The sequence below is a fragment of the Gopherus evgoodei genome, chromosome 17 (assembly GCF_007399415.2).
Source record: "Gopherus evgoodei ecotype Sinaloan lineage chromosome 17, rGopEvg1_v1.p, whole genome shotgun sequence".
In the NCBI taxonomy this organism is placed as follows: Eukaryota; Metazoa; Chordata; order Testudines; family Testudinidae; genus Gopherus; species Gopherus evgoodei.
In genome coordinates this window covers 12,659,357-12,687,225 of record NC_044338.1, presented here as the reverse complement: position 1 = coordinate 12,687,225, position 27,869 = coordinate 12,659,357, and the positions used below count along the sequence as shown (strand labels likewise).

At 41.4% G+C, this 27,869-nt stretch overlaps 1 protein-coding gene across 9 annotated transcripts; it reads left to right on the top strand.

Moving 5' to 3' along the window:
* The first annotated feature begins 371 nt into the window (after positions 1 to 371).
* On the top strand, positions 372 to 23,745 carry KCTD7 (potassium channel tetramerization domain containing 7). 9 transcript variants are annotated; one of them, XM_030536178.1, is made up of 7 exons: positions 372 to 420; positions 2,868 to 3,009; positions 5,581 to 5,773; positions 6,441 to 6,610; positions 8,916 to 9,094; positions 10,220 to 10,592; positions 23,313 to 23,745. In XM_030536178.1, coding segments are annotated over exons 3-7 (867 nt in total). In that variant the 5' UTR covers positions 372 to 420; positions 2,868 to 3,009; positions 5,581 to 5,629; the 3' UTR covers positions 23,314 to 23,745. The 9 variants fall into 9 exon arrangements, with proteins under 9 accessions (XP_030392038.1, XP_030392033.1, XP_030392035.1 ...); XM_030536173.1 differs by having other exon boundaries at positions 21,809 to 23,745; XM_030536175.1 differs by having other exon boundaries at positions 21,757 to 23,745.
* Positions 23,746 to 27,869: the final 4,124 nt, after the last annotated feature.

The window sequence follows — 27,869 nt, the reverse complement described above, 5'->3', positions numbered from 1 at the left end:
GCGCGGTAAAGTAGGGTGCAGGTGCTGCTTTTTAAGCTGTATTCTGCAGGTGCTACCCTGGCTCTTTCTGCAGCGCGGTTTTAGGGCTTGCTCCCTCGCTGTGCCCGGGTTCTCTCGTTGCTTTACTTCCCTCCTTGGTGCCTGGGGGCGACCGCGCGCTGCAGCAACACCCTTCCCACCAGTCCCGCCCACACGTTTCAAAAGGCAAGTGAGCGGTGGAGCGCGAGCCCCGGCCCACATTCCAGGGGAAGGAAGGGGGCTCACTGGCCCCGCCCATCCGGGGACAGGCCACGCCCCCTCCTCCGGTCCTGCCCTGCGGCCGCTCGGGGGAGCGCGTGACGCGGCACGTAGAGGGTGGGGCGAGAGGCGGGGCCGAGCATCCCTTCGACGGCCTCCGCAGCCGGGGGGCCGCCGGCGCAGGTGAGGGGAGGGCGCTCGGCGGCCCCGTCCGGGGGGGGGCGCCCCCGGCTCCAGCTGGGTCTGCCCAGCCAGGGGCCGTGCCCCATGGGGGTGGGGGAGCGTGTGCCCGGCCTCCCCCGCAAGGGGCTGTGGCAGGCTCAGACGTGAGGGGACAGCGAATGCACATCGCTGGTTATTGCTCCAACCCCAGTGGGGGTGGGGGCTTGTTTCTAGCTGGGCTCCCTCAGACAGGGCTCCTGAAGCGAGGAAGATCTGTGCGGAGTCTCCCCTCCCGTCCCCAAAGCCTGGGGCTGCAGCCCCACTGCATAAAGGTCACTGTTCCCCTGCATGGACCTGTGGGGGGAGGTTCCTGTGGTGCAGTCAGTGCCTTTCTCCACCTGGGTGTGATCCGAGTCATTTACCAGGGATGTTTTCTGGCTTGTGAGAGTGTGATGCCTGCAGCCAGATGGGTAGGTCCAGAGGTGCTTTTCTAATTGCTTAAAAAAATTAAAAGGTAGACCGTTGGTAGACACCTAAGTGTCTACCCATGTGGTGATGGATGTAGTTTTGGCAGGTAGCTGTTTATTTTGCTTCTTAAAAAGCTGTCACCTCCAAGCATCTAAGTGAGGAAAGTTGCAGTAGGGTCTGACAAAATCAAAATTGAAACTCTATAGGTCTAATTGAAACACAGAGCAAAATGTCTTCAGCTGAGACCAGTACTCCAAAAACTGCCTTAAAATTGCTGCCTGGCAAGTGGGAAACACTGCCTCGAGAGACCTGGTCGGGCTGGAACAGGTGTCTTACAAACAAAAAATAGGTTACTTTGGACTATTGCCACTAGGTGGCATAAGAATGGCTGTCACAGGACGCTGGCCCATTCCTGACTCTTACAAACAGTGCTGCGCCTAAAGATTGTAAGTGTCAATCTGTCAGGTGAGAAAAATAGCTTTGTAGGGAGAGCTGTGGAAGGGGACAATGTGCAGGCTTCTGGTGTTAATTATTGTTTCTGTCAGCAAATACAGAATGGGCAATACACACAGGCAGACATCATCTGTTCTGGCATCCTCTGGTTAGTTTGGATAACTTCTACTTCTCAGTGCAATTTCCCACTTGAGGGGGTTACTGCTGGTGATGCTGCTTCTAGTCATATCCACCTACACAATATATCTTAGTTTCAAACTGCTCCGCCTGGTCCAACCAGATAGAATTAATTCATGGTATGTGTGCAGGATACCCTTTTGTCTTTTGCTAAGCATGTCTCATGTACCCCGGCCTTTACATTTACAATCAGTTATATTACTGACGTGGTAAGCAGAATGCTACAAATCAGTTTAATGTGTCGGGTTCTTTTGCTGTTTGAGAATATTCTCTCACTTATTTGGGGGCTTTCCTTTCTCAAAGTCTGATAACGCTTCTTCCGCAATTTCTCTTCTCTGCTCAGTACACACAAAACCTTGACTATATGGGATTCATTTCAAAAGTTACTCCTGATCTTCCAGTAGGCATGCATAGAGTTCTGTCCCTGCAAAAACCAAGATTCCATTGAAATCTACTAAATCCTCCTAAAATTCAGCACAGAATACTTTTTTTACGTTTGAATAGCCGTGCTCTGGAAATAGGGTTGTAAAATGAACAGGCTAACTGATCCCTTGGGTTAACTTCACAAATGATGCTGGATTATACACTGTTTGTTATATCATTTTTTGTGTACATAGCTTCACTGACACCACATCTCAGGAATGCTCTGCCTCAGAAGCAGTTATTTATACCAAACTGAAAAGAGCTGAGAAAACAGCAGTTGTGGTAGCAGTTGCATGAAACACTACACATACTCCTCCTTTAATCTGATAATAATCGAAGGTGAGACAGTACTAGGAATGTTGTCTTCCCTAGAGAATGAAGCAAAACTAGCAAGACAGGCTCATTCAGTAACTCTGAGATTAGAAAAAACACATATCTAGGGGGAAAATGTCAGCTAACAAGTTATAGGGAAGTAATCTTGTCCTTAAGTGGAACGGCAGTTTGTAAATTGGGAGGATATTCTTCATAATTGGATTAATTAGAAGAGATAAAGGTATCTGATGCCTAATTTAGAACAATGATACATCTTATTAACCAAGTGTCTCCATTAATTTTCTTTGCTAGATTTGGCCTTAGTATGATGTACTTGAAAAATTAAAGGGGCGCCAGCTACTTAATTTCGGTCCAAAATTTGTTGTTTTTTTTTAATGCTTAAAAAAAAGAGTGATTTACAAAACCTAATGTGAACATTTTTTTGAAATAATGAAAATATTTTTCAGTTAAACAATTAAAGCAGGATTTTATGAAGGAAGGAGGAGTTTGGGAGCGAATTTCTTATATTCCCCTGCACTGCTATGAACCCAAACACAAGAGCATTGGCTTAGTGCCTGAGAATCAGAAAGTGTAACCACCAATTCAGAAAGATTTGCTTGTCTTTTTTCTTTTAGGCAGACTTCTTGTTCCAGTGCTGGTCAACAGTGATAGTGATGTCACTAGTCCATTGCATGCAGGGATGTCTGAGGGTGAGCAGGAAAGGAAGCAGCTTTAGACAGTAACTTCAGCTGCCTATAAATGCACATCAAAACACAGGTTAAACAAAATAATATTTTATTTTTTTTCTTATTTGAATATTCATCTTCTTTCACTACTGACTGAAACATCTTGCTAACAAAATCAATCTGTTCACCTTTTTAAAAAGGCAAAATAAATGTTATTACAAATCCTTGTTCTTGGGCTCTGATGATGTACACTGAGCTTCACTATAGAGGCAATTGTATTGCTGGAAAGTTTGAATGGAAATACTAGTTTTGTAATCAAGGTTTTCAAACTTGGGTACCTAAATGAGAACACCAAACTCCACAACTGAGCAGTCAAACAGGGTGCTGTGGAGGCATGTTATTATTGGGAAGCGCACAGTGTTGAGAAGGGGATGCTGAATGCTCTGAGGTCAAACCCAAGAAGGTCGAAGCTGTATAAGCTTCTTGCCCTGGAGGCAGTATGCTCACAGAGAGGAGGCTCCCCCAGAGTCCTGACTGGCTTCGTATGGAGCAATTTCAGAGCATTGTTCATGACAGATGCTAACTTGGGAAACCTAGCTTCAATTATCTGTTCTGCCACTGACTCCCTCTATGATGTTGGGCAAGTCACTTAGCCTCTCTGAGCCTCAGTTCCCTCTCTGTAAAATCGGGACAGTAGCACTGCCCTACCTCACAGGGGTGTCATGCGGATACACACAGTAAAGATTGTGAAGTGCTCAGACTCTTGGATAATGGGGGCCATATAAGTGTTGTAATACATAGCTAAGTTGAGAGCGCTGGCGTATCTCACGCTGGTAGTGCTAATGGTGGCAGGTTTTTTTTTTTATTTGTTTTTTTAGGCTACTGTAGACATATGTGGAGACCATCAGGGTAGCTGGTCCAAAATTAGAGTTGTTTTTGATCAGGTGGAAGAGGGTAAAGTCAATTCTCTCACTCTCCTTCAGATAAATGATTTGGTGATATTTATTATTACCAGCACTGAGTTATGTAAAAAAATAAATAGTATCTGTTGCCTGTGAGCAGGCTGGCTTTGATAAATAAGTGACATTGGATAAGGAAGCAGATTACTGTTAATGTAGAAGCTTAGAAACAAGAGACACTTGACATGCTAGGTGCTGAAGGACTACTGCAGACGGGATCTGAGCATGGATAAAAGACTCCAGGAACTGTACTCTCCCAACCAGAAAGGGCAGGAATATGGGGTGAAAGCGGATGGTAGCTCATTCCAAAGAGCTGAATTGTTGTGGGAGAGGCTACTGGTAGCCTGTCTTCCTGTGAAATGGAAATAAAAACTGTTTAATAATACAGTTCACAGGTTGGTTATACTAAAACCTGCTGCGTTTCTGTACTTGGCTTTCTGACAGATTCAGGAGCAGTGGTGATGGACTTTGAAGGGAATTCAGTCCCCAGGCTGGAGGGATGATGAGGATGATGTGGATGTGTTGGAAATGAGGCTAGAATGCCAATGTGAGAGAAAGATAAGACCTGTAAACAAGGGTCCTAATCTTGGAGTGATGCTTGCTTCTTTGAGCAGTCCCATTCATGACAAAATACCAGTACCCGGCCCAGAGTAATAACAATGTAAAAATCAGCTACAAACTTAAGTGAGACCATCACAAATATTAGGATAACACAGGCATATGTTTAATGCACTGCTAGAAATCTAAAAGAAGTTGTTTGAACTGTGGTGTTTTTCCCCTTGCAGTATGTACACAAGTCTTTTTATAGGAGCAAAAGACACAGTGAGCAAACAAAGTGTAGAGAATAGTGGCAGAAGAGAAGGATTCAGTGGTACCTTCTGACTTCCCTGCTCCCTCCCTTACTAATTCCCCCCATGCTGCACAGAAGAAAGCACAGCATTTCCATCTAGTCAGCCTCGCTTTTCTGTTACATAAGATGGGCCTTTATCATATCATGCTGCATTGGTCTAAATCCGCAACGGCGTGAGACTCAATTCACAGAAAAACTTAATCAACGTGTTTTTAGCTCGTTTTTTGGGGTTAACATTTTACGTGACTTGGTAGAACTGCACCAGAAGCCTTCAGGTGAGGCAAAAGGTGCAGAAAGCTGTGCTGTAAGCATCTGAAACTACTGCACTAACACACAGCAGAGCCAAAACTGCTTTGAAAGATGTCAGGCCATTTAATCATCTTGCAACATTATTGTAAACAATAACAGGATTACTACAGCGCAGTCCAACCAATAAGAGAACAGCTTTCAGAGCACAACTCTGCAAACAGCCAATTGCAATTTAATGGCAGGTGAACCAATAGCTAGTTGGAATTCAGTTGAGAAATGACAGCTCTGCTGCTGAAAAGAACTAAGCCAATCAGACACTGAATTGGCCAGCTAGTGAAGATCAGCATTTTATTCAGCCAGTGACGGGCCTCCTCTTCTGGGTCTGACGAGATTTCCTGGCACTGCTGGGCGGACTGCATTCCTCCAGATCTTTGTGCATTTGTGAGCTTGACTCACAGCACAATAATAATCATCCTTATAATGATTCACTTCCCAATAATAACAATGTCATAAATTATTTGTACAAAGCAGGACAATTATGTCAGCCCTGTGATTGCAGCTGGTAGGGAAAGTATCCAGATAATTTGAGTCTTGTCTCATTTAGCATTGCCACGGCTGTCTGCCCAGCAGACCTGGTTGCAAGAGCCAGAGGGATGGTGGTAGTCACAGGGCAGAACAAAGCCAGTGGAAATCTGGATGATGCCATGTCGAGTTCAGATGCAGAGGATGATTTCCAAGACCCTACCACTCCTACTGCGACTCAGGCAGGGCACCTGCTGCCTCTGCTGCCTCAGCAGGTAAGGGTAGTGTAAGATTGTTCTCATCTGAGCTGATGAGGTGCTTACATTTGAGCCTCCCTTATACAGTATCAGGGAATCCATTATTCCTCATGCTGAAGTCTTAAGAATTTCTAGTTTAGTTTCCATTGCCAACTAGCTTCATGAATGAAACTGAACTCCGTTTTTGCATGATAGCCAGGTGTATTACCCTCAAAACCTATATTCTCCCCTCATCCACATTAGTATTTATCTGCTGTCTTCTACACTAGAAAGAGAAGTGCTTCCTACCCTATTATAAAAATCAGTAATTCTTACCCTCTAAACTCAGCACAACTCTTCCTTGACCTGTATCTGTCAAAAGTTGTTACCTGCTCATTTTTCTATGAACTGCTTCCTTCATTCCCTTGTTTCACTCCTGGGTCGCTGCCTTTCATGCAGCGGCTTTATGCTTGGAACAGTCTCCTTCTTCCTTTGTGCCAGGAGATCTCCCTCTCCCTGTTCCTCCAATCTTTATGAAACCTTCAGACTTTGATCTCCTTGCAGACTGTGTCTTTGTGCCATCTTCGATCTGTAATCTTGTCCTGTGTTTCTCAGAGATTCTCCTTTGTGTGGTCAAGGGATTCATATACATGTTTGTGAATAACCACAGAATAATTTTTAAATAGTGATATGATTGCTTTTCCAGTTCCCGGAAGTTGTTCCGCTTAATGTAGGAGGCATGTATTTCGCTACCAGACTGTCAACACTAAGACGCTATGAAGATACCATGTTGGCTGCTATGTTTAGTGGAAGACACTACATTCCAACAGATGCTCAAGGCAGATATTTTATTGACAGAGATGGAAATTACTTTGGGTATGTGCATTGTCCTTACTACTCTAATTTTGAAACTATTACTGTGATAGGAAACATTAATTTTAAGAAAGGCAAGAATTTGTTTGCAGTCTTCTAATTCAATCCCATTTGAATTGCATCTTTTATCAGAGACTAGTGTGATTAACATACAACTACAGTTTTTAAAACTTCTTCCAGAAACTGTCAAACTTCTTGGTACATTGCAGTGCCAAAAACCCTATTATTTCATAACTCATGATTGTAACTCACTTTACCCCAAAAAAACCCTAAATGATGTTTTGGTCCTCAGCAAAAGAGTGTGTGTGCGCACGTGTGCAAACGCACAAAATAGCTCCATCCAAGGAGCCAAGTTGCTCGTACATTAAAAGTTGAGTATTTGACACCATTTCTTGTAACAACATGATTGTGGCCTTTTTTTGGTGATGTTTGTTGGTATTATCTTGTAGTTTTTACCCTAAAAGGGCAGTGATGTTCCTAGGATAATTGATAAAGGCCTCTTTTGATTGTCACAATTTCAAATGTTTAATAGAATATTTGTAGAGATTTGTCCAAGTTTAGAGTATAACATGCTGTTAAGAAAGACAACTAGTATTGTGTTTGACTAATTTACAACTTGACTTCAGTGTAAAATATTCTACCCTGTTAATCATACTGTAATACTTAGAGGGGGCAAATCTCGTTTTGGATAAAATTGCAATTTTTTACCTTTTTCATTTTTCCTCTTTTCTGTTGTCTGCATTTTTATTTGCCTGAATTTCAGGTATCTGAATTTCAGGTATATATAAATTCAGGTGAACAGATTAACACTACATACTGATGAAATGTGCAGCATTGTTTCAAGCCTGCAGATATTTATCCACATCCAGAATTGCCAGATTTTCTCTGAAAGAGAATTTGTTGTAGGAAGTCTGGCCCAACTCTAATTATAATGCACTTCAGAAAGCTGAAGATTAGAGTACAATCTATGTCTTTTGGAGATTTTCACTTTCCAACAAACAAATTATGCAAAATGTAGTAGTATTAATCTTTGTTTAGCACATGGACCATCTACTCCCTGGACCAGTGAGAAAGCAAAGCATAATCATCTTTTATTGTTTTTAAAAGACCTGTTTACATATTATAGGTGGGGAAAAATGCAGGGGTCAAAGAACTTATTTTAAATTGTTGGTATCTAGCAATGTTATATTCAGAACTCTGTTATCCTTCTAAAGGTCTCAAACAAGATATTAGCTTGCTTTTTATTTATTTATTTTATTTTGAGCATGATTCTGCTGATGTTTAGTTCCCCTTGTTGGCAGTAATCACTACTCCAAATAGTAAGTGTTTTCAGAATCCGATCTTTGCTTGTAGAAATATGTGTTGGACATTCTAACCTCATTTCCAAAATACTTTTTCCCAGAGGGATGTTCTTCATCTCTCCAGTTGAGACCTAATTCTCTTCAAAGCCAATCAGTACTGTTCCTTAATCTGTCACAAAATCCAAAATAATCAAGTCAGAATTTCCTAGTATGATTAAGCTCATTTGTTTATTTGAAAACAAGTGTTGGCTTTTGTGAGCTGCTTACTGCAGGCAGCTCTCTTATTGGAAACTGAGTTAATTGTGATATACACTGTAGAACCAAACCAGCACTTTATAATACTGCAGGAAATATATAAAGAAGGGTCAAGGAGCAAATGTGTTCTTTATTTCAGGTCATATGTTCACTAATAGGATGAATTAGTTAATGTTTGAAGATGGAAAAAAACACTTTACAAAGCATTCTGATCTAAACCATTGTTAAACACTCATTCTGTTGTCAGAATACTTGCAGAAGGCCCTGATCCTGTAAAGACAACTCCACAGCCACCTAGAGCTCTTGGATGTTAGTAAGGTTTTGAGTGGGCCGAAGGATCTGCCCACCTAATTCCTCAGCAAAATCGGGTACTTAATGAATACAATTATAATCACTATGTTGTCAGTGCAACACTAGAATCTGTGTCCTGTTTCAGTTAAAGAGATTAAAGCATCTTGAATGTTTTGTTTGCTGTGTTTTTAAACTGGGATCCCCACACTGCTAGCTTCACAGACATCACATTTTCCAGCTGGAGGCTCAAAAATGCCACTCAAAATGTGCATTTGAAAATAGAGTTCACAGTTCATATAGGAATGAGAGCTGCCTCTTACCTTCTGAATTTCAAAATTGCTGGACTGAGTAAAATGGTGTCTCCGTTTCATGTCAGATTAACAATTAAGTTCTTTTCTTTCTCAATTTTTTTTTGAAGGCTTGTTATTGAATAATATTCCCCCTCCCCCCTTTCTGTTTAGAGACGTTCTTAACTTTCTGCGATCTGGTGACCTGCCACCTAGAGAACGGGTGAGGTCAGTTTACAAGGAAGCTCAATATTATTCCATAGGACCGTTGCTGGACAATCTAGAGGAAGTCCAGCCTCTTAAAGGAGAAAAAGTTAGACAAGCTTTCCTGAGCTTAATGCCATATTACAAAGGTAAATTAAAGAATAGTGATGATGTATATTGTAGCTTGATATGTGTAGTATAAAGAATGCTCAAAAGACTGAGTTTACTTTCTAAGAGTGTTTAAGTGTTCTGAGGTAAATAAGCAAAGAGGGTTTTCATGAACAGGAAGAAAATCCTGCAGCTCTGATGCTATTTCCTATTCACTGGAGTAATTTTGACCCAGATCCTCAAACATATTTAGGCTCCTAATTTCCATTTCCAAGCTTCAATTTTTGGCTTTGCTTTTGGGTAGTTACGGTGCTCTAACATCCTAGCTCTTCACATCTTTGGAGCCCCCACATAGCACTTCCACCTGCATCTTTCAAGGTGAAGAGTGTTTTTCCTTAGACTTGAATGAGAGCAGGATCAAGACCTTAAAGTGTGAGAAGAGATTCTTGAACAAAACTGTTTCTTTGAGTCTGCATTGGTGGTTCTCTTAAGGGCCTGCATCTCTTCCCTTGGGTAAGAGGTTGTGTGTTCGAGGTCTTTAGGAAATGTTGCAACAGCTATTTATTATTACGATTATTGTGCCTAAATGGGCTAAATACTTTTTGGACATACAATAAACAGGCCTCTGCCTCAAAGAGCTTACAGGCGACACAGTCAATTTTTTTGAGACAATAGCAAAACTACTGTGTTTTGCATTGTTCCTTGTAGGCACATAATAGCATTACCCAAGAGATCTTATCTGAACAGAGTTTATATTAAAAATAAGCCAGTATAAGACTGGCCTTGAATTGAAGAGAATAATGCCATACATGTGACTTCACACCTAACTTAACTCAGATTTTTTGGTCTTTTTCTCAGTCTTGTGATCCTTTGGTTATTTCACAACTTGAACTTTGGGCTTAAGCAGTCATCATAAACCTTGCAATCATAAGGTTGTTTTTAACTGGAATTTAAGGCATATATAAGCTCTCAATATGAATATGGCTAATTTCATTATTGTAGGCTGTGTCTAGCGGCAAGCAACCTTGAGTATATCTTTCGTTGCCTCTGGCATTGTTTTAAGAAAAATTCATGCCACTTTGATGCAGTAATTAAATTCCACATGAAAACATTGTGTTCTGTTCTTCATATGACATTCACTGTTTATTACTTTTGTTGTTGTTTAGAACACTTGGAGCGGATAATTGAAATAGCTAAGCTTAGAGCCATGCAGAGAAAAGCAAGGTTTGCAAAGTTGAAGATCTGTGTTTTCAAGGAAGAAATGCCCATCACCCCATATGAGTGTCCACTTTTCAACTCTCTACGTTTTGAAAGAAGTGAAAGTGAGACAAAACTGTTTGAACATCACTGTGAAGTAGATGTATCTTTTGGCCCCTGGGAGGCTGTAGCTGATGTATACGATCTTCTGCACTGTATTGTGACAGACCTGTCAGACAAGGGAATTACTGTGGATCATCAGTGCATTGGTGTGTGTGATAAACATCTGATAAACCATTATTACTGCAAGCGCCCCATCTATGAATTCAAGATTACTTGGTGGTGAGTTATTCTTTTCAGAAAGTGCATAAAAAGTCTTTTCTAGACAACAGTTGCTTTTAATATTACCTTTTGCAATATGTCTGTGGAAATGCATTGCTGCTGACATGCACTGGAATTGACCTGCTGAAATGTTGGTTAATACTTAGCTGTTCAGCAAATGGGAGCCTGTTACATGATAACGTCTTGAAAAACTAGCCTGAAGCAAGATTGTTGGCTCAGGTATCTTAACTTGACACCTTCTGAAAGGTGCCCGCCTGCTTGGTGCCTTTTCTGTAATGGCAGGGTCTGAAAAGTGGGAAGTGAAACTTTCACTCACTTTCAAGCAAAGTCATGGCTGCTGGTGGTGGTAGCACCATTTGGGAACGTCGTGGCTTCAATTTTACCAGCTGGTGTAACAGTTTTAGTCACGTCTGCTAGATTGATCACTCTATAAAGCCAAATACCACTCCAGTAGAAAGATACTGACAGTGCAACTCAGAAATACCTGGTAATTTAAATATATAAGGGAAGAATGTCCTAATGTTAAGGTTGGTTGTGATTATTTCAGTTTTTCAAAAATTAGCTTTGTTGAGAATCTGCATTACAAATCTGTATTATAATAATTCAGTTATTTCCATTCTTATGACCAAAAGAACATCCATCAAATTCAGGCTACGTTCCTTAATACGTTTAGGACAGATTACAAAAAATTCACAAAAAGCCGGTTCTCAGCGTTAGAAATTCTAAATATTTACTACATCTACAAAAAAGAAGCTGTATACAAAATGGTCATTGGAAAGGCTTTTGGAAAATGGGAAAACCCTATTGGTATGCCCCAATTAGCAAAGATAAGATGGACACTCAACACATGAATTACTGTAAACTTAACTCTTCCAGATATAATGATAATTCCACATGATTCTGAAATGGAAGCTGGATGGTGACACTTTATAAGCCAAGCCCTGAAAAAAAAATTGTTACATGATGAATATCCCTGTTGTCCTCCCTGCTTGTAGCAATAAGAAATGTAATTGTTGACTTTGTAATTAATCTTTGAAGATTACTCCAATTACCAGCTAATGTGTCTTTGTAGCACATTTTCTTTTAGACTGAAAGAGGCTATTCCAGGATCATCTTTCTTCCCTGAAAGTGATAGTTGAAATACTGAAATTTGTAAATGTCTCTGTTGAAAGCTCAAATACATAATTTTATCCAAAATGTAGGAATATATTTAAATCCTAGAAACATTACTATAATGTGGAGTATCTCAAATCATCTCCAGTATTTCAAGAAAGACACTTGGGTTGGCCTCAAAATTTAATCTTGGAAATATTAATGTAAATTGTAGGCCCTCATGTTACATTTCATTGGGTTGATTAATCTAATTTGTTGACCAAAAAGATCTTTGGGAAGACAACTTGCATTTAAGATGTTCATCAAGAATTTCAGTAAGAATCTTTGAATAGCATGTTCTGAACAAAAAAATTGTTTAGCTCTCACCCATACTGTTTAATTTAGGAGATTACAGTAAATCTTCTTTATAAGGCTGTACTTGGGAGCTCATGACTTTGTGTATCTTTGTAAAGGAACATTGTCAAGTGCTCAGGTTTAGGATTAGAATTTAGGTTTTAGAAAGGAGAAGGGGAAAGGGAGAGGATAAAAACATGTCTTTGAATCTTTTTTTAAAGGTTAGGATTCCCCTTCAGTCTGAGGAAAAACAACAACACCCTGCTAGTGCATGAGAATCTAAAACTAAAACACTCTAGAAATGGCAAATGAAACTAACCAAGGTAGCTTCACTAAGGCCTGGTCTGCACTACAGAGGTAGGCCAAAGGAAGCCGCTGTAAGTCAAACTGTTAATGTATATTCCTATACTACCTGGTCCTTTACGCTGACCAAGTTGTCTCTAATGTTGACTTCTGTAATCCACCTCTGCAGAGGCGTAGCACTTAATTTGATTTTCTTGAGGTAGTGCAGATGCAGCGTTGTGTAATTTGACTTAATTGGCCTCCAGGTGGTGTCCCACAATGCTCATCTGTGACCGCTCTGGAGATCATTCTCAACTTTGCTGCACTGCAGCCAGGTACACATGAAAAAGCCCCTCTCCTGCTAAAATCCTGGGAATTTTTGATTTCCCTTTTCCTGTTTGATCAGCATTGGGAGCATGCCAGCTTGAGCACAGCTAATCATGGAGACTACATTCCCCAAACGCTCTCCAGCCTGGTCTGCACGGGAGGTGGTGGATCTCATCGCTGTGTGGGGAGACGTCTGTGCAGGCAGAGCTCCGATCCAGCAGAAGAAATGCTGACATCTATGCAAAGATTGCTTGTGGAATTGGGGAGAAGGGCTACATGAGGGACACACAGCAGTGCTGTGTGAAAATAAAAGAACTTTGCCAAGCGCACCAGAAGGCAAGGGAGGTAGTCATTCTGGTGCTGAACCTCACACATGCTGTTTCTACAACGAGCTGTATGCGATTCTCCGAGGTGACCCTACCAGTAACCCCACAAGCAACGTGGACACCTCACAGGTGTGTGAGTCTAGGGACAACAAGGAGGATAATATGGTGGATGAGGATCATGGGAGACAGTGAGCGGTGGATCCATTCTCCCCGAGAGCCAGAAAATATTTTTAACCCTGGAGCCCTGTGGGTCACAGGACGTTACGGTGGCCAACCGTGATGCCGGGGAAGGCACCTCTGGTGAGTATATAGTTACAGTCAAAGTCCAGTTAAACTTTAGCAGGTGCACACATTCGGTGGTATTTCATGTTTACTGTGAAGAAAAAGCGAGATGCTGTGGTTCTTTGCTTTCAAGAGGCTGCTTCAGCTACGCAGAGGGTGGCCCCAAAAACTACTTTTTATGTGGACTGGGATAGTCCGGGAATCCTCCATGGATATCTCTAGAAAACTTTCATGGAGATACTCTGAAATCCTTTGCAGAAGGTTTCTGGGCAGTGCAGTCTTATTTCTTCCACCATGGTAGGACACTTTCCAACGCAACTCCTGAATGAATTCTGCTAGCATCATTGTGGTACACAGCATAGCAGCATGAGGACCGGGTCTATACCCAGACGCTTGCAGCATCTGCTTCCTTTCCACCTCTGTTACCCTCAGGAGACTGATATTTCATAGGGTCGGCTAGGGGAAATGGGGAAAGTTGTCATTAAAAGTGCTCTTATAAGAAAAAAAGAGCATGTAGACCTCCCCCACCCCATATTCCGGATTGCCAAACCTAATGCTAATGTGCCTTTAGGGTTGGGAAGTAGTTTAAGTGGCTGTTAGGGGACTGGGGCCCCACATGTGAGATTCTGCAATTTGAGAGTGAAAACGCACCCCCCACCTTCGCCCTGTTTGTAAACAGCTTTCCGTGGTGCTATGGGGAAGGGCTATTGTTTGACTAGCTACCTCTGCTCCCGACATGAACCTGCCATAAACTTCAATAAAAGTGCAGTCACCCATGACGGGGTGGGGGGAGCTATTCACCATGGCTGGAACAGCAAAACGGTGCAGTGAATGGTTATGGATTCTGATTGTTATGGCTTGCACCTAGTGTAATAAGGGTGGGGTTTTTTTGGTTTGTTTTAATGAAAACAGCCTTGCTATGGAAACATCCTATGCATGTACAATGGCTCCTTTCTTTTTCCCATGACTGACTCCCAGCTGAAAATGTGTCCTTTGGCACGTCATCAACACCTGAAAGCAGACTTTCGCTGATTAGAAGAAGGTGAAAGAGAACACGGGAGGACATGTTCACTGAGATAATGAACACCTCTGGGGCAGCTGACACAGCTGACCACAGCTGAGAGGGTGGAGGATTTCACTGTCTGAGAAGTTAGACATGGACATGGAGAGCAGGAGAGCTTCCAATGAGCAAGAGTGTGTGGCATCGGATGAGATGCTTTGGATTATGACTAAGACATATTGAGGCATCTGGTTGAACTGCAGGAACAGAAGAGGTCCCTCTTCAGACCTTGGTGGACAACCAGCCAGCCAGCATCGCCTGGCACAGAATCACCTTCCCCAAAGCATTCCCTGAGGCGTGGGAGAAAAGTCCATTATCCCTTTCAATTATCTCGGGAGGAGGGTACAAGGAACAGAAGGTTCCTTTGATGGTCTAGAATATGGTGTTATATTACACAGCTAAAAATGTTTCTTCTGTTCCAACTTTACAACCCCTTTTCCCTAAGGCTAATTTTTTTTGTCTGTTTTCCCTCTTTACTATAGTTGTTAAATAAAGTACATAAATGGATTTGAGAAACAAATGTTCTTTATTGAGTAGAAACAGTGGGCTTGGGGGGGTAGGGTTGGCTTTACAGGGACAGTGATACAAGCCAAGTGAAGGTTTGGGAAAGCACAGTGCAGACAAGCAGCTCATGTTACTGTGACTCATTATTGAAACGGCTTTTCAAAACCTCGTGGATATGCAGCGCCCCTTGCTGTGCTCTTCTTATTGCCCTGGAGTCTGGCTGTCAAAAATGGCTGCCATGCAATCTGCCTCAACTGCCCAGCCATCCGGAAAATTTCCCCCTTTTTTCCCCACAGGTCTGAAGCACACAGCAGGCAGCATAACCATGGGGGTGTTCTCTTCACTAAGGTCCAACCTTGTTAGTAAACTTCTTCAGTTCCCTTTCACACTACCAAAGGCACATTCAACCACCATGCTACATTGGCTGAGTCTATAGTTGAAGCATTTCTTACTGCTGTCCAGAAGGCTGGTATATGGCTTCATGAGCCATGGAAGCAAGGGGTAGGCTGGGTCCCCCAGGATAACTATAGGCATCTCAACATTGGTTTATGTACTCTTTGGCAGGGTGGTCTGGTGCCAAGATAGGGATATGCCTGCTATCTATCGCCCTACTCATTACAGCAAAACCATCCACTTCCACATTCAAAAGTTCTGCCGCCATTGCTAGTCATCCCATACTCGCAAAACAGTGCAGTCCCACCAGTCAGTGCCTGTTTCATGGGACCAGAAACAGCTCTCAACAGAGTGCAGCTGCTCTGTGACTGCCAGCAGCAACTGTGAATTGTGTTTCCCCCGTCTCCCCCCAGTGACTTGCAGCAGAGCTGTTTGCAGGACATTGCTATGTTCCATGTGGCGAACACTACTTCGGCTCTGGAAATACTTCAGGAGAAGGCGTGAGGTGTTTGAGATGCTCACAGCAAGAGTGCACAACTGAGCAGGCTCCGTGCTTCTGGGGTTATGGCGTACGTGTGGCAGTTTTAAGGCGCGAAAACCACTGGGTGGTTTGCCGTTGATATGAGGGAGGGAGGACGGTGCCTCATGGGATGCTGACGCAATGTTCCCATTCTCCCCTGCAACGTTTTGGTCCCATGAGGCATTGCACAAACTTCCCAAAACACACTGTGGCAAACTGCACTTTGGGATAGCTGCCCACAGTGCACTGCTTTGTGCATTACTGCAGGCACTGCTAGTGAGGATGCAGTCCATTGAGACAATAAGCATGGTGCGGCCATGCACAATTGCCTTAATTTGGAGGCTCCAGGTCGAATGAGATAAAGTTGACTTAAATTTTGTCATGTAGACAAGCCCTAAGTTGAGTGAAGACTTGAATGAGTCCTTCACTTATCAGCTGGCTCCTCAACTTTGGTTTCTTTGTAGGGGAAGGGATCCTTAAGCAACAGACTGAACTTTCTGCTAAACAGCCTCCTTCAGATCCAAAATCTGAAACTTATGATCCCAAGATTCTTGTTAGGAGAAACGCTTTATTTAATGACTATGTTAAAATAAGACTGGTTTGTCTGGGTAGTTCAGTGGTGCTTGCCCAATTCTCATGTCTTTGTATAAATGGGACATTGCTCTGGTCGGACTTTTCAGCATTGTTGACAGGAATGGGAATCTCAGCTGCAGTGATTAAAAGCATACTTTTGGGCTTGACTGTGTTATGATCACATTTTAGAAATTTCCCAAGAGAAGCTATGACGGGGATTTTGTACTTTCTGATTATGTTTATCTCGTGTGGTAATATTCTGGCACTAACATTTTTGCCAGTAGATTATATGGTAACTTATTCTGGTTCTCTATATTAAAAAGAAATGGACAGGAAGAAAAAAATCTTGTTCTTGTATCATTTGTATCTTAATTAAAGCCCTTAATTGCCACATCCTCTACCAGACATTGAAAACTTTAAATCCAGTTTAAAGAAAACCCCAGACATAAGAGCCATTGTGCTTTCATTATGAGCATACTTTCTGTGTCTTGTGATTTAATTTGTGAGCTTTAACAATATTGCCATTGTCTGGACTTGTTCTAAACAAAAACTTTTACAGTGATTTAGATGTTATTACTGCCTAATACATGTTCATTTTTTGACAGAAACTGAGAAGAATTGTGCAGGAGGATGTCAGGGGAGTATACTCCATAACTGCTTTAAATAACTTTATTGACTTAACTTTTCTTAGTGTATACCATTACATTTTGCAAGTTCTAAATCTGGAAAAAAACAAAACAAAACACTGATCTGTTAACCCTCATATATATTTAATGAATGCTGTATAGTTGTAGAATGACTCCAAACATCTGTATAACACTGAATTTTTTTCAGTGACTTTAGAACCTCTCTTAGGGCTTATATACCCAGGGACATCCTAGAAAATTAATCTAGATAATTAAAGGTGTGACTTTAAAGTGGATTAGTTAAACTTCATTAAATCTCTTTGTGGGTGCTGTTATTCAGAATTAAACTGAATTAAGGCTACTTTATCTTAGTTCACTTCGAAAGTGAATTAAGTATCAGAGGGGTAGCCGTGTTAGTCTGGATCTGTAAAAGCAGCAAAGAATCCTGTGGCACCTTATAGACTAGGAGATGTTTTGGAGCATGAGCTTTGTGGGTGAATGCCCACTTCGTCATGCATCTGACGAAGTGGGTATTCACCCACGAAAGCTCATGCTCCGAAACTGAATTAAGAAGTTATTGCAGGGTTTTAATTCGGTTTAACTGTTCCACTTCATATTCACACTTTTAGCTAACTCAGATTAATTTTCCTTGATGTCCCTGTGTAGACAAGCCCTTAGTCAAACACCCTATCTCTATTCAGTTATGTCCCTGCAGATCTCTCCTCCTATCTGCCTGTTTCTCTATCTCTGCCTAGTCTAAAGGCTGGTCTACACTAGGAACTTAAATCTGTATAGCTACATCTCTTGGGGCATGAAAAATCCACGCCCGCTGAGAAACATACTAACGTAACCCCAGCGTAGACAGCGGTAGAAGAATTCTTCTATTGACCTAGCTACTGCCTCTTGGGGAGGTGGATTACCTATGCCATCGGTGTAGGTGGTAGTGTCTAAACTGAAGTGCTCTAGCAGTGCAGCTGCACTGAGGGGGGGGGTCGATCTAAGATACGCAACTTCAGCTACGCTATTCGTGCAGCTGAAGTCTAAGTATCTTAGTTCGACTTACCTTGTCGTCCTCATGGCGACAAGTCGACCGCCGTGGCGCCCCCGTCAATTCTGCTTACTCTTCCTGCCAAGGTGGAGTATGGGCGTCGATTCAGGGATCGATTTATCGCATCTAGATGAGACATGATGAATCGATCCACGATCTGGCGGGTAGTGTAAATGTAGCCTAAGTATTTATACCACTTTGTCACTGTAGTACCTGAGCACTTGTAAGGTATTTTTTCTGTGCAGAATCTGTCGCTTATCTGGATAAACATCAGAGCCTCTGTTCCATTCTGATAAATGGATCATGTGGTTGTTTCATGTCATCAACATAGTTTTGTTATGAAAGACATGCTGCCCTGCCTGTTGTCAAAGGAACAGTAAGTGCAGCCTGTTTAGCCCAAAATGTACTTACCTAAAAGTATGGTGCATCTTTCACAGCATCTTTCGAGAGGATGCCTATTTTTTTTTTGGTTCTCCAGTGATACTGAAGGTAACCTGCTAATAGTGGGTGGAATATTTTGTATAAAAATTCCAAATGTTTTCGTTGTGCAAATTGCAAAACCTAGATTACAGTGAAATCTCTGCTAATTGTGATGATTTGGGGGAGAGACATTGTTAAAAACTGAATTCTGTTTAATTATTTTTTAGGTGGCTGCATGGCCAAATATTTGCATTAAAATTATTAGTTTCTTAAACCTCTGTATATGCATTGACCAGTGGTTTGAACAGAGCAAAGAGAGACCTAGATCATATTATCAGTTTTCCAGCTAACTTGTTGTGTGGCCTTGGGCAAGTTGCTTAACCTCTTCATGCTTCAGTTTCCCATCTGTAAAAAGGGAATGATGATACCTCCTCAACTTTGTGACGCACTTTGAGAGCTTAATATGAAAAATACCAAGTGTTAAATTTTAAAAATTGTATATCTATAAAAGGCACCCACCGGGAATGGGATGAGGTTTATTTTACTTTAAGGAAGGTACATTTTAGTATCCTAACAAGTTGACAGTTGTTTCTTGAATGGTAACTAGAGATCCGTAGGACCTAAGAACGTAACAAAATGCTACTCATAGGGCCCCTTTTGTCTACATACCACAATACTACACAAGGGTTGCATGGCTGTGATACAGTGCGGAAGATATTATGTCTACAGGCAGCTAAATAGTGGATCAAAATAGGTGGCAATTAATGGTTGAAATTGGTTGGGACTTAAATTATACACTTTGTCTTATTGGTGCAGAGATTTTGTTCCCCTGGGAAGGTGCTAGCATCTTTGTTGACTGCCACTGGCACAGTTTACTTCTTTCTCTCTGCCTTTCCCTGCTCCTGTTTTTCCATTGAGACCCTCGACTTGTTTTTGCAGACTGTTTTGAAACTTAACCCTTAATTCCTGATCTGTTCTTTACATTTAACATAGCATGTAACTTTTTTTTTTTTTTTAAGTATTACCAACAATAGGAGCAATAAGATTCAAATTTGTAGAGCCCAAATGTCCCGGAGTCCCCCTGACAGATTGTGTAGAGATGTAGGGAGTCTATTAGGGAAACATTATACAATCTAGTAACAGCAAACAATTAATTCATTAACCCAAAAGCTGTAGACATCTTTTTTTACCTTGGCTTTCCCAGCTTCAAACACTCACTGGAGTGGAGAGTAGCACAGGAGCTTGGGGATGCTCTTGCCAGACACTCAGGGAGGAGGTTTATAATTAATTTTTTCCACAGGGGACACCTATGAACCCTAAAGCCGTCCACATAGCCAGCATCAGTGTTGTATGTGAAAGATATTTTAATGTATCTAAATTGAACTGCACAAAAATCCACAGTAAATGATGTGTGCATTTGTTTGAGGGCATAAATGAAGAATGGTGCAATGACTGTAATTTTGTATTTCTAGTCTTATTACCTTTCTGAAACATCTTTTATTTAACACAGTTATTATATACTAGGTCTCTTCTATAATTATTGAGATGAATAATTGAGAATGGACAGAAGTATCAATTTACATTTGCAGTGTAATTCAAAAGGGGATAAATTTGTTTAAAATATAATTCATGTAGGCCCCAATCCAGCAAACAAGCCCATAGACTTTGATGGGATATGTTTGACATTAAGAATGTGTTTAAGTGCTTTCCTGGATCAGAATCAAGTGTGCTAGAGTGACTTTTTAAATATGTAGTTCTTAGAGCCAGGTATGGACATTTCAAGGTCTCTTCTCTCTACATATGCAGTATTCCTGTTACTGTCAGTGGTAATTGTGCATGTGAAATAATTAAAATACATAGCCCTGAGTGGTATTTTTAATCTTCAAAGCAGTTTACAAATCCTGACAACTCAATTCTCACAATAGCCGTTTCAAGTCACTAGCTAGCCTTTCTATTTTACAGGTAGGGCAACTGAGTCAGACAGATTAAATGACTTGTCCAAGTCCACAGATAGTGTTTGAGCTGGGGTGAGCATGCAGGAGATCCTGGTTCCCCATCCTGGTGCTCAAACCACTAGACTATCCCTAATTTAATTAAAAAGCTTGTGTGTATCAACATTATTTGAATCTTGATCACTGACTTTTTCCGTAATAATGTTTCTCTTGAACATAGCCAAGATATGTTTCAGAAACTGAACAGTCTGTATCATAATATATGTGTATTTGGCTGGTACTGACACCTAAAATATTTCATATATGGTCAGTTATAAAATATAGTTCAACTAATCATCCATTCTGGAGTCTCAAAAGATTCAGATGAGTGGAACAGACAAGCCTGTTGATATTTGGAATTAACTGGATTAATGCTAACCCATGAAAATGATTGTGAACACTTGCTAAGGGAATGCTTTTTAGAGCATGTCTCCCTTGTGTTAGGGGAGAAACTTATGGGGGAAGGGATTTAATTTCTGGAACCTATACAGAAAGAAGAGTTTGAAATTGAAGGGGTAAAACTTGGAGACACAAACACTTCTGTATAAAGTAACCATGTCTATTCAGTCGTTATAGTGCTCCCAAGTGCAGCAATTGTTTAGGAATGTTATATGTGGAAAGCTTCCATTGAAGAATGTAATTCTTTCATGGTCATCAGCAGTTGGTTTCTGGATTCTTGCAGGGAGGTTTGCTTTAGCTTATATGATTTTTTTTTCAGTTTAGACAAATAGGCATAATCTGAAAGCATTCCAACAAATACAAAGTTCAGTCTGTTATATTTACAGGAACTCTTCCTTGATTCTTAATAAGTGAGTCCCTAAAGAGGATCTAACCATGTACTTGGCAATCTAATTGAAATGTAGTTTGGCAAACCTTTGCTTAGAATGACGATTGATTAAACCACGAGACATAGCAGTCAGCATAGTGGAGCTGGGTAATACAAGTCCTTGAAAGTAAGAGCCAAAGCCTCCTGTGTGTCCAAGAATGCGTTAATTTGACCGAATACAAAGCCTGGCTAGCTTTAGTGCCATTTTAACACAGACACTTTGCTAAACTCAAAAGGGTTACTGGTACTTTAAATTTATTTTTTTAAACAGTTACTGTGTTTAAACAGTAATAAATCAAATTTTACTGAAACTTTTGGGGGCAATTTATCCTGATTTATACCCTGTAAAAGTCATGGCAGAAATTGACTAGTTTTCTTGTTTACCGTTTCCAATATATTTTTATGCTTCATGACTGAGTATCCATGTTCTGCTGTATTTTTCTATAATGCATCCTTCCCAGTGCTTTTAGCATGCACTTTTTATTACAAACATGGAACTGGGAGGGTTTTTTGATTTCATAACTTGTTTCCCCACTCTAGTTATGAATGACGATTTCAGTGAGATCCTGCTCCCCTCCTCCCTCTCTTCCAGTTTTCCAGCTGTAAGAGGCATAAGGAGATCAAGTGACTAGCCTGAGGACACTCATTGAGGTAATGACTGTGACTGGATTCTTCCTTGTTCCCTGCCCTTTGTTCTAACCTCTACACATCATACATATATAGTCTACTTAAACTTCCTAAACCTAGAGCATTTATTTTGTATGCAGGAGATTCAACATCTATATTGAGAGCCAGAATATTGCCTTCATTTAAAAAATCCCTGGAAGTTATTGGTTGGCAGCTGGCAGTTGCTATAAAGATCCTGAAGCGCTGTCCCAGAGTCAAACAGAGTTGTCTTATTTCTGTTGCTCCCCTCCTCCTTTGCATCTCCCTTTGTTTCACCACACTCCTTTTACTCCCTATAGAGCATTTGTCTTTTTTTTTTTAAAGTAACATCAATTTACACAATCAGTTCATAGTTCTTGCAGGTTGTTTTTAGGAATGTAATGAATTTAGGCCAAGGATGCCCGTACTTTGGGATTCTGAGGGGCTTACTGGTGGTCTTGCCAGATCTTGAGGACTACATCATATCTGTGTCTCTTCCTGTTATTCATCTTAAATTAGGACTTGATTCTACAAACCTGGTAGGTCGTGATCTTTTGGCCTCAGCCAGCAATAGTTGTCACGAGCCACACTCTTCCCCCAGCTTTATCTTCACAGGTCACCTTGGCTTATGGATGACCTGGGGAAAATGACATGATAAGGAAGACAGATGCTCTGATGGTGAAAGTCTCATGCCAAAGCTGATAGTTTGCATCGTACAGATTTCTTCAGTTCTCATGCTGTGGTAGTGCAGGAGGCAAAGAAATGTTTATCTCGGTCATATCATCTGTGAAGTCTGTTGGTGGATCAGTTCCTGATGGTGGATAGCTTGGCTAATCTGGCTTGTCTACACCTGGTTACCAATGTGAGTCCTGTCTGTTGTAAGGTAATGCAGGTCATTCTGGGGGTAAAATGGATCAGATTTGGACTAAAGTAGGTCTATGGAGGCGGGGTTTCCCCTGCTTGAGTTTCAGCCAAGGTCGCTTAGAGTTTGTGGGTGTGTTGGAAGAACTTCATGCTATATCCTGTGCTTAGGATCCTTGTGCTTCCTGGGTGGCAAAACTCAGCGCAGAAGTACTGGGTCATAAACTGATCACCAGCCAGAAAGGGCAATGATACAAAGCACAGAATATAGCATGAAGTTCTCCCAACCCCTCCAGAGCCTCTGTGAGCTAGCGCCCAGGACACTTTAGACACAGCTGGCCTAAAGTAATCACTGGCAGTACTGAACCTTGTAGTTATGCTGATCTATATGGTTTCTTACAGCTTCAAAAAAGAATACATTTTTGTGATGCTTTTTGGATTGTCCCTTGCGCTATAGAGGAGATCTAAGATGGTTTTACATCTTCTCATTGTTTAAAATTTTTAAAAACAAACCCTCAAGGTTGTTTCATTTTTCTTTCTGTGAATAAGCTGAATCTGATCTGGGAATTATATTTATTTATTTTATACAGATCTTCAGATGGATGTTACTTTCCAGGACAAGAATTTTTGGTCATTTTACTTTCACAGGTTTAGTATGAGTTTACAGATAGTGCTTCAGTGGGACTTTTATAAGAGGATTTGTATTTTGTCATGTTACATTTTGTCAGCAAGATGTTGTCTCTGTGCACTATAATCCTGAATGCCTTTGAAAAAGCGATCCTAGATACTGATTGGAAGTTGGAGATACTCAGTGTCTGCAAATGTGTGGGTTTGTTTTTACATTTTAAATAAGTTTGTGAATAATGTTAATTTAATACTGTGGATACTGCAGCACTTACTGTGTCTTATGTATTAGTTTTCAATTCCATGTAAACTATGTAATCTATGTATTACATTTAGTATGTGTAAAAGAAAAATTATGTATAGTCTGTGTTGTGAAATAAAATATATTAACTTGTCTTTTTATAATCTGAACAAATATCAATGGACACAAAAGCCTCTCAACCAAAATCTGATTTCAGAAAGTTTTGAAGAAAGAATTAATCTGTTGGGTTTTATCTACAGTAGAGACAGAAATGGCCTTGCCACACACTAACTAAAACATTAAAGGCATTAATAGGATAAGAAAGATTTTATTTGACATATTGTTGAGCATAGTGACTCATTGACATCAGTGGTCTGCCTTCCTCTCTTTGGTATGCCCATGTTCCCTTGATCTGTTACTGCAGTGCCTCCTTCCCCATCGAGTGGCAGTGGATGGTATCTAGGTCCTGTGTATCAGCTGGTTGATTAGGGGTGAGAAGACACCATACTACCCATTGGCTACACTAGAGAGTTGCAGCGCTGGTGAGGGGGTTACAGCGCTGCAACTTAGGATGTGGCCACACTTGCAAAGCACGGCCAACGCTGCAACTCCCTGGTTGCAGCGCTGGCTGTACACCCGGTCGAGCCTCGGGTGTAGGGATTCCAGCGCTGGTGATCCAGCACTGGTCAGCAAGTGTGGATCCCACCAGCGCTTTTATTGACCTCCGGGGTATAAGGAGGTATCCCAGAATTCCTGTCCACAACAAACCGGAAGAAAGGGAGAGCTCGGAGTTCAGCCAGACTGCTTATTTAAAAAACAAACACAGCTCCTGTTTGCTGAGCGAGGGGAGGCAGGCAGGGGAATTACTTTGGAATGTTCACAGCTGTTTGCTTGAAGAGAGAAACAGCACGCTCACACGGCAGAGGGGGAGGGGGAAGTCCATGTTGAGCAGATGCTTATCTGGTCTGACGGCTATTTAGGAGTACATAATTTGCATTTAGTGAATGAGAGAGGGGTGGGCGAAGGGGTCAGAACTTTTAAAATGATTGAAGGTAGGCACTGTGTGTCTTCCAGTCCTTAGAACTTGCAAGGCAGGGAGCTGAGAACAGTGTCAACTCCAAAATTCCATTCTCTCTGTCTCCTCCATGCTCCCTGTCACATTCCACCCCACCCCCCTCTTTTGAAAAGCACGTTGCAGCCACTTGAATGCTGGGATAGCTGCCCACAATGCACCACTCCCAACAGCGCTGCAAATGCTGCAAATGTGGCCACACTGCAGCGCTGGTAGCTGTCAGTGTGGCCACACTGTAGCGCTGGCCCTACACAGCTGTACGAACACAGCTGTAACTACCAGCGCTGCAAAACTGTAAGTGTAGACATGGCCTTAGGTGGTGGAGATTCCCAGTGGAAGGGTTAATGCAGTGTTTACAGTCTCACTTTGTGGTGGAAAATTTTTGCCCTAGATTCAATTAGACATTTACAAATCCCTCCCCCCACATCATTGAAATTGTCAGTTTGATTGTTCCTTTCCTTCCTAGCCATTTGTTCAGGCAGCTCTTGCCACAAGCTAGACGATGCTAAAACTAGGAGCAAGAAGCTTAATGGCAGTTGCTGAGCTGCATGTGCTCAATAATTCAAATGCAGCTCAATTCATTTCACCAGAATTTACCAAAAAACCCACACCCCAGACACAGCCAAGCCAACAACCACCGCTCACGTCTGTGGTGAGAGCTGGAAAGTTTCAGACCCAAAGGTGAACGTTAGAGCCTATGTCAATGGGAGGGAGGGAGGAAGCTGTGTTTTTGTTTGAATAGAAGTCATCTTAACTATTTTTCTCCCTGAGGCAAGCGCCATAAATAAAACATGCCTCCTAAGCATTCATCTGGCTGCCGGATCTGGAAAATGCCAGTGTTCTGATTTAAGGGCTAAGCAGCTGTGGGAGTAAGGCCAGTTGTAGATTATAAGAGGAGTAGGGATGCCATTTCTGATGGTTTTGGTAAGAGAAAAATGAGAATTTGACCTCTCTTGAGCAAAGCTCAGAGGAGTGTGGCTCTCTTTCCTCGTTCATATCGAACACATGTAGAATAAAGAACAGAAATACTTGTGGGACCTTAGAGACTAACACATTTATTTGAGCATAAGCTTTTGGGGGCTACAGCCCACTTCATTGGATGCATCTGTGGAAAATACATTAGGAAGATTATATGTATACACAGAGGACATGAAAAAAATGGGTGTTACCATACACACACTAATGAGTGATCAGTTAAGCTGAGCTATTACCAGCAGGAGAGAGAAAAACTCTTTGTAGTGGTAATCAAAATGGTCCATTTGCAGCAGTTGACAAGAAGTTGTGAGGAACAGTAGGGGGAAAATAAACATGGGGAAATAGTTTTGCTTGTAGAATAGTGAGAGGTAAGTCTCTTGACAGTACCACGTTACAAGTCAGACACAAGCCTGGTGTCATCTCAGTGTTGTAATCCCAGCAACAGGCCAATTTACCATGCAGCTGCCAGGATCATCCATTTCCACTTCCCTGACCTTACTTGAATCTGCAGAGGCTTTTCTCTCTCCTCTGCATGAGTCAAGTGTCTCCTCATCAGCATTTATTTTCTCCATCTCCCCTCCCTTTGTCTGTGACACCTACTTCTGCTTTCTTTCATGTGGTCCTTGGAGAAATTTCCTATTAATGTTTGCAAAACAGCCCTCCTTTCCTTAGTTCGGAAATCCCTTTTTAAAAACAAACAGATCTGTTCCCTAAAGCTTCCCTGTGTAACAGCAGTTCTCAGAACTTGGTCTTCGGGTCTTTCATACTGGCCTGGAGAATGAAACATTTTGAGAATCATACGTTGTGGTACTGGGTTGGTGGGAGAGGGAGGTGGTCCATGATGGGATCTTTCTCTTACGAAATGACCAGCAGTGTGAAAGACAGTAATACCCTTTCAATATCTGTGTAGACTGAAAGCTCTTGGGACAAAGACTCGTTATTTGCGTGGCACAGTCCACCCAAGCTGCAGTGCAGCATACCCTTCTGCAGCTATTGGAGTAAGTTACTTATGTCAAAAATGAATATTCCTGTAATGAAAGTAATAATTTATATACGTGTGTGTGAGAGAGAGAGAAAATTTGGTACTAGTGAAAAGTGTGGCAGCTTTGGAGACTGAAGCACATTTATCCAAAGAATGGGTAATGAACAAGCAGCCTTTAGCTGGAGCAATCACTATTAAATGTTGGATGAGGGAAGTAATTCTGGCTCCAGGGTCCATTCATGTCTGTTGAGATGGTTAGCATGGAGGCTGATTAGCCCCAGCTATGTGCATGGCTTTCATAACCGGGACACCTTATCCAGTAGGAAAGAGAGAAAACTTAATACATGTTAAAGAAACAAATTTTGCATCAATTGAAGCTACTACTTTAATGATTTTTTTTCTCATCACTTACTTGGTTTTGCAGACGAAAAATAGAGAGAACAGGAACTCAGCATTGTGGGTTATATTGTCAAGTTTCTGATATCAATGTGGGTTTTAATTTTGGCTTTTTTGTGGAGCAACGGAACATATTGTACTTTTAGCATCCATTCCATTCACTTAGTATTGTAAAATATTATTTGAGTGTTTTTCTTTAATAAGCTCTGCACGGCTTAAATCTATTAGCAATTGTCACATTTTATGTCCATTTGTCTCGAACAATTTTATACAGTAGAACCTCTGAGTTATGATCACCAGAGTTATGAACTGACCAGTCAACCACAGACATCATTTGGAACTGGAAATATGCAATCAGGCAGCAGCAGAGCCTAAAAATAAAAAAAGGAAATACAGGACAGTTCTGTCTTAAACATAAACTACAAAAAACAGAGAGCAGCATTTTTCTTCTGCATAGCAAAGTTTCAAAGCTGTATTAAGTTAGTATTCAGTTGTAAACATTTGAAAGAAAAACCGTAATGTTTTATTCAGAGTTATGAACATTTCAGAGAGATGAACAATCTCCATTCCTGAGGTGTTCGTAACTCTGAGGTTCTACTATACCAGTGGTTCTCAAACCTTTTTTTTACTGGTGACCCTTTTCACACAGCAAGCCTCTGAGTGCGACCTCTGCCCCTTATATAAAAACATGTTTTTAATTTATATTTAACACCATTATAAATGCTGGAGGCAAAGTGGGGTTTGGGGTGGAGGCTATCAGCTTGCAACCCCTCATATAATACTTTGTGACCCCCTGAGGGGTCCCAACACCCAGTTTGAGAACCCCTGTACTATACACTCCTTAGCTTGTGCTTTTA